At 43.5% G+C, this 14,307-nt stretch overlaps 1 protein-coding gene across 3 annotated transcripts in view; it reads left to right on the top strand.

Annotated features, from left to right (window-relative positions):
• The first annotated feature begins 591 nt into the window (after nucleotides 1-591).
• The window catches only part of LOC138208121 (high affinity choline transporter 1-like), a 17,964-nt gene continuing 4,248 nt past the window's right edge, over nucleotides 592-14,307 (top strand). The window contains exons 1-5 of one of the 3 annotated variants that reach the window (XM_069165822.1): nucleotides 996-8,222; nucleotides 8,806-9,014; nucleotides 9,137-9,250; nucleotides 10,624-10,779; nucleotides 13,977-14,023. In XM_069165822.1, coding sequence (XP_069021923.1) covers nucleotides 8,208-8,222; nucleotides 8,806-9,014; nucleotides 9,137-9,250; nucleotides 10,624-10,779; nucleotides 13,977-14,023 — 541 coding nt within the window. In that variant the 5' untranslated portion in view covers nucleotides 996-8,207. The other 2 variants (XM_069165823.1, XM_069165824.1) reach the window with 2 other exon arrangements.

Consider the following 14,307-nt stretch of genomic DNA (forward strand, 5'->3'; position numbering starts at 1 on the left):
ATTGAGGTTGTGTGTGGGTGTGTGTGTGTGTGGGTGGGTGTGTTTGAGGATCGCGGTTGGCTCTGTGACGCTGGCTGTACAGCTGCTGTGAAACACAGCAGGTAGGTGACAGATGGCGGGTGGGGGGGGGGGTGAATAATTTCTGATAAAGTTTTATTAGAGGAACTGCAGGGTATAAAGACTGGGAAGTTACAAAGAGGGGGAAAAAAAAGGGGAAATGAATGGGGAGATAAGAGGTGATCGAGTAGAGCTGGACGGAGGTGGGGTGGGGTGGGGGGGGGGGTAGGAGGGGGTGTTAATGAGCTGATCATGAGGAGCCGGAGGTGCCAGTGCCACCCTACACTCAAAGCCATCCCCGTGTGGGCCGAAACTGGGGGTGGGGGGATCTGCCCCGCCTCCAACACATACACACACACACACACACACACGCACACACACACACACACACACACACACACACATTCTGAGAACAGCTAATAGGCTGCAGACAAGGGCACCGCCGCAGTCACCAATCAGGTGGCAGTCATGGCAGCTTCCCTTGTCCCCCACATACCGTCTAACCACTCCCACCCCGTGAGCTTTAAAACCAGGGGGAGGCTGTGTTGATTCGACAGACTTCCATCCTCCCTCATTGAACCTGCCTCATGAGATTTTTTTTTTTTGAACCATCAACTCTTGACTCCTTTCTCCCTCCTCACTGCACAGCGCTGTGTCCAAAAAAAACTCTTTTTGAAATTTGACGTTTTGTTTTTAAACCCTCTTCAGTGAAAGGCATTGAAGTCCACCCATCGATTTTTTTTTTTTTTTTTTTTTTAATTTATTTTTTTGGTGTCTGTGTGTGTTTCCCTCAATCTCCTGGCAGTCTCCAACACTGTGGATGAGTGTTGTATGAATCTTTCTCCTCCTGGACTGAATTTATCACCTGGCCTGTCCTCTGAATAGACTCCTCACATCATCACTCAGAACTGACACGTACTGTTCGCCGTAGGTATGTATTCAGTCGTTGAATATGCTCCCTTACTCACATCTCCTGTATCGGTATTTATTTTCTTTGTTGTTTTACTTTTTGTACATCATTTTTGGACTATTAGTTTGAGTGCACACAGATTGTATGTAATACTACTTAAACTCAGTCAGGTTGGGACACCTTAAGTGAGAGTGCATGGCTCTCCTAGAAATAGCTCTGGTCTCTGCTGCAGTGCCAAATTGGCTCTTGTGGTTTGTCTAATGTGACTGCAGCTGCCTATCTTTGTTTTTTTGTTTTTTTTGCATCCTCTCTATCAATGGTTGTGATAAGCTATAAATCTCCACTGCACTTGGTGTGAGAATGGAGAAGTGGCTGAGGCTGAGACTGTGGTCAAACTGTGGATTGTATGTGGCACTCAGTGTCAGGCTGATTTTTTATTTATTTAATTTTAATGTTGATATTTTTGTTTTGAAGATGTTATAAAAAAAAAAAAGGCTGTTTTTTTTTATTGAGATCCCCACCAACCTGTTTGAGTAAATGATATCTTAGAGTGACTGTGTATATCTTATTTATTTTTCCATATGTCCCTAGATATGGTTGCATATGTACCTAATTGTAGATGCAAAGTTTTTAAAAACACTTTTGACATTGTTTTTTTTGTTTTTGTTTTTATATCTCACGGTATTTCTTGGCAGTCCTCACCTTTCGAGGAATAATACTTTATTGAATTTTTTTCGCTCCGTATTTCCTCCTCATTGCACTTTTAATCATTCCCAGCTCTGTTAGTACAAGTCATTCTCCCCGAGGGTTGGCCCACAGCCTCACGCCAACATCTTCTCATCGCCATGCCTTGTGTAAGCTGAGCAGCTCTCTCTGAGACACAGATTAGCTCCAGTTTGTTCTGGTTGACTGCCTTGTCATGCTCACATACTCACTTCTCTCACTTCATCAATCTTTGACCCAGTCACCTCCTTTTTCCCGCGAGTGTAAAACCTCTTTAGCTTTTACGTGTAAAGATGCTGCGCTTGACGTTAAGTCGGGAGGTTTTATTCCTCAGCCCAGACGTCTCAGTTCGGTGCTTATCAAAACCGCATCAGTTATTAATGTGATCCTTACTGTGACTTCTGGAAATCGTAGCTCTCGTCCTTCTTGTTTTCAGCCTTATTACGACTTAACTAATCTCCCAAAGTGTTCAGACCGCAGAGGTGGATGTTAGTACCGGAGAAGAAGCAGAAGTAGCTGCCAGATTGTTTTCTTTACTTCCTAATCTCTCTGTTGACCCTCATTGTCTGACTCTTGTCAGCAGAGGAGCAAAGTCATAGTTCACCAGCTGAAGTTGCAGTGTGTGCGTGCGTGTGCAGACTTGCAGCGAACGCTACCAGTTCACGAACAGTGGATAATAACATCCTCGCAAGAAGAGTCCTTGAAGAGTCGGTCTGAATGGAAAAGTACCGAGAGGTGTGTGTGTGTGTTGGGAGGTATTATTTGTAGAAAGCTGTTGTCACAGAGCCAAGACATACTTCTGCATCCGTATGAAGGATAACACCACAGGGAGTATTTTAGACGGAGAAAACACTCGTGTCCGGAGATACTCTAAGAAGTCAAATGTACACGTCCCTGTAGATCGGTGTTTCGGTCCATCTAAACCCGGAGACTTAAGATATTTGACAGGCAAATAAGTCAGTAGGTCAGAGTTGAATGTTGTTTTGCTTTTATTAATGAATGTATAAGATCCAAAACTTTAGGATGATGTCGGCTGGGGATGAACTGCCAACAAAAATGGATTTTGGCACACGCTGAAGGGTCGATATGCCAGTTAAACAAAAAAGAAACGTAGGGTTTTATTTGTTGTTGTTGTTGTTGTTTAATCCAGCAGGTCTGTGGTGGCCAACGTATCGTACGGCTACACGATGCACAGTAACTTGAACTTGAATAACCCAAATGATATTGTAATATATATTCAGTACGCAGTGTCACGAACTCGAAAGCAGTAACGGCAGCAGCGGTGCTTTAAAGCTGGTGAGCCCCTCTAGAATTCTTTGCATAATTATGACCTAAAATATTTTTTTAAAAACAGTCCTAAAAGTAGATAAAGAGAACTCATTTTGACAAATTAGGCAAGCAATATTATATTTAGCGGTTTATTTATCGACCAAAATGATCTAATAAAACATTTGTGAGTGTCAAAATTATGTGAACCCCCCCGTCCCGCTCCCCCTCTTCCCCCCAAGGACTAGCAGGTAGTTTGAAGGTGAAATTAGAGTCAGGTGTGAAACAAAGGTGTGTAATTGCTGACGAGGTCACAAACGAAGCCCGGGTAACCTCTAAGCAACTCTCTCACAACGGCTAATGTTAATGTTTGTTAATTCCTCGTCGTGGGAAACGCTGAACAACAACGGTGTCCATGGCAGGGTTCCAAGAAGAAAGCCACCGCTCTCCAAGACGGATCGGTAGTCTGTTGTTCAACAAATTTTGTTCTTGACCGATGAGACAAAATTATGTTACGATCTGTTCACAGCAGGGTTGAAAAATAAAAAAAAAAACACTGGGGTTCACAAACTTTCAAGCACCAACTGGATGGATTTTTAATTCATCAATATTGAATTCCGCTTCCTGAAATTGTCAACATGTCAAATTACTATTTACTAGTAGCTCTTATTCCATGCGGTTGTTAATTTTGTATTAATTTGAATGAGAATTTAGATATATTTTTTTTTTCTTGTTTGTGGTGTAAAAATGAAAGTATAGACTTTTAGATTTTTATTTTTTTACCAAAAAGAGGAAAGAAAAACTCTTCTGCGAATCCTAATTCTTCATTAAAACAGATGTCGGCCTACGTTTGTCTCGACACCTGAACCGTGTGATAAACGGACTCGATTGCCTCCATAAAATTATACGTAATCGTAAAGAAAAATGTTTGTGCCATCAGTGAGAACGTTATGTAAATTAGATACGTGTCAAACACTGAAGGCTCATTTCACCCCGGATGTAAAATGGTATTAAATTGGCCAATACTTTAGCACATGAATTTAGATGACGATTTTTGTAGCAACAAGCTACTAATTATTAGCGACAAATCTAAATTTCATAAGAGGGACGTTAGGTTAACTGGAGATATTTGTAATAATATCGAAATCCTTTGAGACAATGTTAAAATAAATCAAAAAACACATAGGTTTTTTTGGTTTATTTTCAACCAGACTGGCGGATAACCTACTTTAGGACTCGTCAATCGGTAACACACAAAAAAAAAATAGATAAAAAAAATGTTTATGTCTGATACGTTGGGTGTAATTTCTTTACTATGTTGTCAGAATTTTAGGTGCTTTTACTAAATGTTGAGTTGAAGTTATTTTTTTTTTTAATTTCCTTCCTTTTGTCTATTTGCATATGTTTTCTGAAGTTTGATTGCATCGTCGCGACGAGCTACAAAGTTGACTTGAAGTTATGTTCAGCTATATTTATTATACACAAAATCAGCGGTAAACCGAGCCCCGACTTGTAACTTATGACTTTTTTTCTCAGGCAACAGACGTCTTTGCTGACGCCACGAGCTTTTTACACAAACGGCAACTTTTGTATTGTGAAGCAGATTTTAAAAACACTAAAGGAGAATCGCAAACAAAAAATCACCACATTTTTGCTCCAGTATCTGTTGACCTCGATCTTCGCCATCTAAGTGAATGAAAGTCGATCCGACGGGTCGAGTGACGGTCTGCAGTCGTTTATCAGGGATTTGATTATGTATTGTTCCGGTTAAAATCGAAGAATCCTTACTTGACCGTGAGCAATAGTTCCCCAGCCGGGTCTGCTTGGAGCGCTTTCAAATACAAAACCCCAACGGGTTTTATTTGCTCTTTCCAATAACTCTGCTGCAGTGAGTTTTGTTGCCAAAATTGACACGAGTCAGATGTTAACTTGGCATCCCTTTAGTAGTCAGATCAGTTCTTGATCTGGTGTGAGATGCAAATCCGGGAGAAATTTAACTTTCTATTGAAACCAGAAACTTCAACGGCAGCCAACAAAATATGAGTCATCTTGATAATGACACTTAAATGCGATGGATTCATTTTGAATTCTTGAATTTCATGCTTTTCTTGTTTTCTTTTTTTTTTTGCCGTTGTGTTTGGAGCGGGGAACGTCGAGTCCCGCTGAGGAAAAATGCGAGACGATCCACATCGCTGGCGATGATGTTTATCGCGATGAAGAAAAAAAAAGGGAGGGCAGAGAAAGTGTTAGTGTGTGTGGAGCGTATGGGAGACATAAGAGGTCTTTTTATTTTCAACTCCAAAATAGGTCAAAAGACATGTATACCTTCATCGAAGGACTCCAGGCCTCTCGTCGGTCTGTGAAATGTCTCGCATACTGTTACAGTACCGAAATAGTCCGGACTGAAAATATTAGCCCGCTGAAAAGGACTGAGAAAGAATATTTAGGAGAATTTTTTAATCCTATTAACCTTTTTGCAAATGAGACGTGACATGTGGCTGCTCTCAGTAACAAACCCGGAGGAAAAATATCACTCAGTTTAGTCATGCACAGCATTTTAGCCTCTATTAAGCTCACTGTTTTGGTTTTATGGCACATTTTTAAGAAGCAACAGTGGATCCAAGAAGCTCGCAGACTCGCATTGACCTAGAGACCCGAAATACCATCTAAATGCAAACGTTTAGCAGCGAGAACAACTTGTTGGACTTGTTTTGTATCAATTAGCACAGGTTAGAGTTCAAAAGCGTCACATACCGTGAATTCAGAAAATGTCTGGTTACTTTCAAGGCGAATGTTCCTCAGCAGCAACTGACTCGGCACTTATCCGGCCTCAGTTCAACTTAAATGTTCTTTTACTTTTTACAAGCTGACAAAAAAAACAAACCCGCCGCCCTCAGAGAACTCTCCCACCGACGTGGTTGCATAAAACCTTGTAAAAAAAAAAGTTTACGATTCCCTGGGGGGAAAAAAGAAGCTACACTGACATTTATAGAGCACGTGCCTTTTCTGAGTCGAATAAGCATCGGTCGGGTATCGACCAAGTATATTACTACTGTGAAACATCGCAATCATCCAAGTCCTGCATATTTACTGCAGACTTTGCAAGTTTTTCATGCAAAGTAGCCCGTTGCTGCAGCTGCAGATCATTAGTATTGAGTATAAAGTCCGTGCCGTAGCTTTCAAATGCTGTATTGTTTCCCGCCTGTGTTTTTTGACTCTTCACACATCTGTGGAGCCGATAGCTGTTAATATTTTACAGTTTTCTTCTTGGTTTTTTTTCTTGGTTTTTCTTTTTGGTCCGAGCCCAGAAAACATCAACGCCGTAATGTCACATGAATATTCAGTTTGCGCTCTGCGCTCTGTATGTTACAGACGCACATACTTAATTAACTTTAAAAAAAAATGTTAATAAAGTAACTACCTCACCTAACCTAACTTGACTTAAAGAACACGCGCAAAAACACGCGGCCCTCATGAGGCTTCAGGCTTTTGTTGACTTTAGCAGTGATCCACCTGTCACCACCACCCTCCCCCCCCCCACCTCCTCTTCCTCTCCCTCCTCCCCCTTAACCATTCCTTCCATACCTTCACATATAAACACACACAGACACACACATACGCCTCCAACCCGTATTTTTCAGTGCATTCCTTTCACAAGTATTTCCTTTTTATTTTTACTTCATCTCTCTGCCCCCCCCCCCCTCCCCCCCTTCAGGGGATCTACATGCATTCTTTCTTCTTTAAGTTTCAGGATTTCAGCCAAAGCTTTCTGTAAAACAAATGTTGTTTTCGGTTAGAGCCCGGATCAGTGGACCCAAAAGAAAACGAAAGGGAGACTCAAACGGGTTCGAGATGACGAAAAAAACAAAACAAAAACAAAACAGGCAAGTAAAGACAAAACTGGGAGCAAGAGAGTCCGAAAGTAACAGTGGCACACATTTTTTTGTAAACAGCGGTCTGGGAATATCTGGGATTTCATCATGGAGAGAGAGCACATGCTAAAAGTGCAAGAAAGACACTTGAAATGTTTCAGGAAGTGTACGACAACGAGGCGATAAGCAGGAGCGAGGCGTTCGGAGCTAAAGAGGGGCAGGACGTCACCGTCCAAGGCCGAAGGAGGCGCGTCAGGTCGGGAAGCAACCGGGTGGGTTTTGTCTTTGACGTCGGCGGTGGTTGCGTCGCCGCGAATTCGTCCCCTCGGAGTCAGACCGTCAACACCGAGTTTACTGGGACTTTACGAACCGAACGTTCGCCGCAAAACCACCTGAACTTTTGTCGCCGTGGTAAATCGGGTTCTCCCAAGTCTCTCGCCCTCAACTCACCGGATTTTGACTCCGTTTCTGTTCCCCAAACATTTCACACAATCCGGGTGTTCGCTCTCTCCTCAAATTTCACGTCCGACGCTGCTCACAAAAACTGAGTGCAACTCGGGGTGCGGGTGACGATCAAGCCGACGTAACTCGAAATACTTTCTCACCAAGGTTGTAGCTTCCTCTCGCTCCGTCCGCCCGACGGCTCTGTGCTGCGTGTTTTTGCGCATCAGTGCAAGTCTTGGAATTGTTTTGGATCGTACAGGCGAAGGTTAAAAAATGGAAACAAGCAAAGAAAAACAAAATGCTGGAAAATTAAAAGGCAGAAACAGTGTTGGGGCTGGTTAGTGGGGAGGCGCTGCTTAGAAGAGGCTTAAGAGTAGATCATACTCACAAAAACCCGACTGAATGAATGACTGAATAAATCACGGACGAATCCCCCAAAAACCGGGAACGTTTTCAGTACATTGGGGTCTTGTTTTGTTTTTTTTAAACATGAAAATGGCCTGTGTTTATGATAAATGAGTTTGTCTACAATAAAGAGAACATTTTCTTAAGAAACTGCTTTATTGTGATATTTTAGATGGAAAAAAACCCCCAAAAAAACCTGTAGTTCTTCACTTTTTCCTTCGACTGCATTAAAACAGTTAATACAGTAAATGTTCCACCGTGTCACCGTCCAGGGAAGTGGGGGTGCAAGTACAGATGCCGAGCAGCAGTTAAAGATAAACGCTATTCATTCAAGTCTTTTTTTCTTTCTCACCTGTCCGACACACACGGGTCACAGTAACTGCACACACATAGACACACACACACACACACACATGTTGGAACTAACGTGGCTCTGAGTTGTTTTCACTTCTCGATGTTTGGGGTGGAAACTCGGGGCCGCCCGACCACTGGAGACGGGGGACAACATCTGTCCGCCATCTTTGTCAGTGATGCCAAGCGTGATGGTGAGACCCCTTTCGTCTCTTCGACTCTTCACCCCCCCCACACCCTCCGAACCTCCTCCCAAACTCCCCCCACCCCCCTCCCCCACCTTGCCCTCTTCTCTTTACCCCCCCCCCCCCCGTCTGCCAAGCAAGCAGAGCCAGGTCATCCGAAATGCTGCTGCTCCTTTTCTTTTTTTTTTTTTTGTTCCATTTGTAGCCTTTTATTCCACTTTTCTTTCTTTTCAGAAGACGTGTAGTTTCTTTTCCACCTTGCTCACCCTTCTCTTTTCATTGGTGTGTTTTCTGTTCATTGTTTTATCATTTGCGCTTGATCTCTCTGCACATTATGAATGTTTTTTTTTTTTGTATTTTTATTTTTTTGTCAGAATCATGTTTGCCCTGCAATCATAATTTTTTTATATATATATATTTCCTACCCCTCCCCACCCCCTCCAAAAAAAAAAGAAGATATTTGAGAAGGTTTTGCTTGCATTTTTCACTTATTTAAAAAAAACAAAACACTGCAAGCAGCATCTGCATGTTTCTTTTTCTGGCTGTTAGCATCTCAGATCTTCATGCTGGCCTTCAATCTGTCTCTCGGCAGGAAACGCACACAGAAGTAGTGGAGGATGGCTCTCAATGTGCCGGGTCTGGTGGTGATGGCGGTGTTCTACCTGCTGATCTTGGGCACGGGCATCTGGGCGTCCATGCGCTCCAAGAAGGAGGAGAAAAAGAGCAGCGGAGACGGCATGGAAATAACGCTCCTCGCCGGACGCAACATCAGCCTGCTCGTCGGCATCTTCACGCTCACCGGTAACGCACACGTGTTTATGGCGCGAAAAAATGCGGCGCGAGATTCGAGTGCGAAGCCAGTTTCTCCTTCTATTTTTAACGTGTGTTTTTCTTTCTCTTTCCCCCCCCCCCCGCCAACGCAGCTACCTGGGTGGGCGGAGGCTTCATTCTCGGTATAGCCGAAGCGACGTACAACCCGACGCTCGGCGCGGTGTGGGCGCTCATGCCCGTGCCTTACGTCGTGACCTTCTTCTTAGGTGAGTAGCACCGGCGATCGGCGCTGGTGTACAAAAAGCACGTAGAGCGGAAAAACAAATCAGACTCGAAACGTAAACAATAGAAGTCGAAGCTTATCTGTCGGCTATGCAGGTTTTCCAGATTATTTCATTGTGGGTCAAATTGAATTGGATGCAACTGTGCCAGTGAAAGTGAATTAACGGTGCGTGCTATTTTTGTATATCAGGATTAAATAAAAGTAGACGTGAACTTTATGCAGCTTGACATTTGATTGAGTTTGTCTTCTTCACATTCTTATCAAAGTTTTGTGAGGTCAGGATTTATTGTTGGGAAAGAAGAGAGATTTTTTTTTTTTGTCAACATTTGACATTCACTGTATGCCTTTATTTTAAAGCTCATTTAAAGTCCTATCAGGGTTTCCAGAGGTCAGGAAATAATAGGGAATTTGATCATTGGATATATATATATAAAATATATATTTATATACATATATATACACAAAGTAGTCCCGCCCACTACGTCCAATTCAACTCACAAAGGTTTTTGACTTGAAAGCAAAGGTTTTAATTTTATTACCAAAACTAACACAACTGTAAAAGCAAATTTGCTTGCAATGCAAATAATGATATTCTCAGTTTATATATGTTTTTACCTACAAACTTAAATTGCGGTGCGAGAAATTTGCTTTCAAAACTTTTTTCCTTTTTGCTCGCGTATCAAAGACACAAAAATACGTCCATACCGCACAGTTTAGAAAACCGTGAAGTGTTGTTGACCACCGGAGCGCCGCCCCCCCGCCCCCCCTCCCCCAGTTCCCCGTCCGATGCCACGCACCAATAAAAGTGTCACTCACGATAAAAATAGTGCCATGAGAAATCAGTTTAGGATTGTAACTCGAGGCAACAGGTGCATGGAGACCAGTTCGCCCAGAGACTTGGATCGCCTTCCCCTGAATTCACCAAACTGACAAGCTCGTCCGTTAAAACATTCGCACCCCCCCCCCCCCCCCCCCCCCCCCCACACACACACACACTTTAATGTCACAGTAGCGTGGTGTGAGAGTAATGGAAAGCGGAAAAGACCATTCTCTGATCAGGAAATATAACATTCCCCGTTCTGCTCTTGTCCATTGTTGGCCAAGTGGACCCCCGAGTTCAGTTTATTGTGTTATCTGGAGGGACCACTTGTTTTTCTAACTGTTCCTTCGCCACTTGTTCTTTCGCTCTCCGGCCTACCCGCTTCCTTTCTCTCACATCTGGGTGTTTAAATGACAAATTTATAGCCCGGGGGGGAGTGGGGGGGCTTTAAAGCAACATCATTTCCAAAGTGTGGAAAAAAAAAAAAAGAATCTGACGTTGCTTTGATCCTTTAACCTCCCTCCCTTTTTTCACAGGTGGCTTTTTCTTTGCCAAGCCCATGAGAGAGAACAAGTACATGACAATGATGGACCCCTTCCAGCAGAAGTACGGGAACGTCATGAGCAGCTTGCTGATCCTTCCCGCGCTGGTGGCCGACGTGCTGTGGGTGGCGCGCACCCTCGTCAGCCTGGGTGAGTTACCTCGCACTGTAAAAAAAAAGAAAAAAAAAAAAAAGGGTTTTGGCATTTTAATAATGCGCGCACACACTTATGCAACCATGCAGGCGCCCACAGATCAGGGTACATAATGTGCAGCAAAAACTGTACAGTAATAAAAAACAGGTCCGCGCTGTTGGCCGGTGCTCCTTTTGGCTCCGACTCAGTCATGTCAGCGCTGGAGATTATTCAAAGGAAGCAGGTGGGGGGGAGGGGGGGGGAACGAACCTGACAACGTGTTAAAAACACAAACTGCACCTTTAGCGTGTTTTCATAAACCATCTATCACATTGGATCAAATTTGAACGCAGGTGTTTATTTGGTGCCCACTTTATATTTAGTTCAGTACATAAACATGACTACGATAAAAATCAAAGCTAACTGACCGTTCGTTAACCCCGTCTTCTGGACAGCAGCTGGTAGCTTAGCAACTACAACGAGGCTCAGATCATTGGTCAGGTTTCTCCAGTGTTTGGTGACTTGCAATATGAGAGGCTGTGATTTTTTTAATTTTTTTTCGCAAGAGCAAAATTTTAACAGGAAAGAATGAAACACTGCGCTCAGGTTAGTTTCCAGAAAAGTTAGAAACTTAAAAAACAATCAATAAACAGCCACCGTCTCATTTTCCAACTTCAGCTTAATGTTGCTCTCTTATTAGATTTGGAGAAGTTTGAACCCACCCCAGAGAAATCTGAGATATTAGCGTGACAATTGTGTAAGTTTGCAATTATGTAAACTAACGACAAGCAGGATCACGTCAGAATGATTAAGCTCATAAATACAAGGAACGAACAGTTCGAACCTGCGATCACGTCTCACGGCATGAAATCATCTTAGAGTTTTCAACCAGCTTTTCAGAGTTAATATTAAAATGATAAGCTCATAAAAAAAAAGAAGAAAAAAAAAAGGGGGCAACATCTGTCATAAAAAGGGCCGTGATTTTTGTTCCCCGTCTCAAAATCGAGGACGAATTGTTTCACAAACTCCTTGAAAACCGATAATCCCTTGAATCTGATAATTTGAGGAGGTTTCCGGCGATAAATCTTTAAACTGCCGAAGGGGAGCGCGACTTAGCGAACGGGGTCACTTTACACTCGACGGCGCAGAACGCCGAGGTCGCCGCACCGAGGTCGCGCCGCCCGAAATGATAACGGAAAACGCGCGAACGTTGACCCCCCCCCGATCCCCCCCCCCCCCCCGAGCGCACAAACACAATGACAGCGAGTCGCTAAAAATAACCGGCTGCGGATTATTACTACGTACGTGGAAAAATTGCTCCGATGACAAGTGGGACTTATCTGAAGATTTTAAGCGTCTCTTCGTGATATCATCGCTCTCCGCTTTCAGCGCTGCGACTCGGGAGTTCTTTACGATCCGCACATAAACATGGTTGATAGCGTTGTTTCCTGAGCGTGTTGATCTGTGTGTGTGTAATATGAGCTTCAGGTGGCGTACGCCAGTGTGCATGTGCTCCCCACGTGTACGGGTGTTTGTGAAGGAGAGAAATGTGCATATCATGTTTTCCCTGTGTGTGTGTGTGTGTGTGTGTGTGTGTGTGTGTGTGTGTGTGTGTGTTTTAACGCTGTTTTCTTTTCCAGTGTTATTTAAGAAAACAAATGAAAGAAAAGGGGGTTTAAGCACCGAGCAGCCTGTTGATTGTGAAAGCTGATCAATTATTTAAACCAGAGTCCTCGAGAGACTCTTTTTTTTTTTTTTTTTTTTTTTGTCCTCTGTAGTTTTGCGTCGAGGCCGAGGGCGGTTAAACGTTAAATACCGAGTTAGCATTTTTTCTTTTTTCTTCTTCTGTGCGTAAACAGTAGCAACGGTGAAATCCATCGACAGTGTTTCGAGCCACGTTAAGCTGTGCTGACGCTCCACAAAAGGACCGGTGGGGAGGCAGGAATGTTCCTGGGACAGTTTCGTCCTAACCTATTAAACCAATATAGAATCAGGGGACCCCTCACTTCTCGGTAAACCATCCTGTCGTTGTTTTCCAGGACAGTTATGCAGAAGTGTGTGTGTGTGTGTGGGTAAGGGGTGGAGGGGTGGGAGGGGCATCACACACACACACACACACACACACTCACACACAGAAACACTTGACACTCCTGAGAGTGTGCCGAGCGTTTGACCCACCTCGGCGTTGTTGCTTGGAGACTATTTGCATATAAACTGAGCTTTACTGTGTGGGTGTGGGTGTGGGTGTGCGTGTGCGTGTGTGTGTGTGTGTGTGTGTGTGTGTGTGTGTGCACTGTCACTTTGCAGTGGCGTGTCAATGGCACATAGTCATGGTCAAATTTCTGCCGGGAAGGACTCGGTGTGTGTGCGTGTGTGCGTGTGTGTGTGTGTGTGTGTGTGTGTGTGTGTGTGTGTGTGTGTGTGTGTGTGTGATCTAAAAACAAACACACGGGGGGTATTTATCCAGCTCTCTGCCTCTGTCCATCCCTGGTGCTGCCCATTAAGCCCCAGAGGTCCCTGAATCTCATTTCACCTTACCTCATCCCTAAATTTAGCCCGGAGGGGGAACAGCACAGCTCAGCTCAGCTCAGCTCAGAACAGAACAGAACAGAGCAGACGAGATATCCAGCGCTATATATGGAAAAAAAACAACAACAAAAAACGGACCACCCAGGAATTATTTACAATGCGGAGATTTATGGACAAAAAAAAAAAGACAAAAAAAAAAAAAGGGCTCAGGTCAGATCCGGGTGGGTTGGAGTCCAGAGCGGGTCCAGATTTTAGTGGAGATGGATTTCAGTTCGCACGTGGCATCAGAACGCATCTCGATTGAACGCTCGTGATTTTGGATTCCTGGAAACATTTCAACCACACAAAACAAAACAAAATTGAAACGAAAGTAAAGAGCTTTCCACGTGCAGGGCTGTGACGCTTTATGTGATGTGAAGTGACGCACGCGCTCAGTACGGACGAGATGCATTTGAATGCCAAGTGTGAACAGTTAGTTACCACCAGGTCACAACGCATCGATGACGCGACGCTAGAAGACAGGGTGGTTTTTCGTGGGTGTCAGATGTGTGTTTTTGGTGGGAGGGGGGGGAGGGGAAAAGGGTGGGGGGGTGGAGGGGTGAGAGGTCAGCAGGGTGGTGAGTGGCGATCGATGGTGCCGATCTGACACTTCTCTGTTTAAGGGCATTGTTGTGGTGTGGCTACAGGCTGCGGCTGGGGAGACCCTGGCAATGTGGCAGAAGAGACGGTGAAGGTAGTGATGTTTTGCTTGCCTTGTTTGAGTAACAAGATGTCTTTTAATTATTTTTTTATTTATTATTATTATTATTATTATTATTGTAATTATTCACTTGTTTACATTTCCTTATCATTTCGTTTCACTACTTGAAGACACTTCTCTTTACCTTCATTTTTTTTTTTTATATATATATTTTTTTTTACTTGATTAAAATTAAGTGTTAAAAAAAAAAAGTGATAATTCACCCAAGAGGCTGAAAAAAAAAAACCGAACATGTTTGAGTCACAATCAATAGGCTG

This window comes from Embiotoca jacksoni, unplaced genomic scaffold, assembly GCF_022577435.1.
Source record: "Embiotoca jacksoni isolate LCO1_2020_lvr unplaced genomic scaffold, fEmbJac1.0.p SCAF_36, whole genome shotgun sequence".
Lineage (NCBI taxonomy): Eukaryota > Metazoa > Chordata > Actinopteri > Embiotocidae > Embiotoca > Embiotoca jacksoni.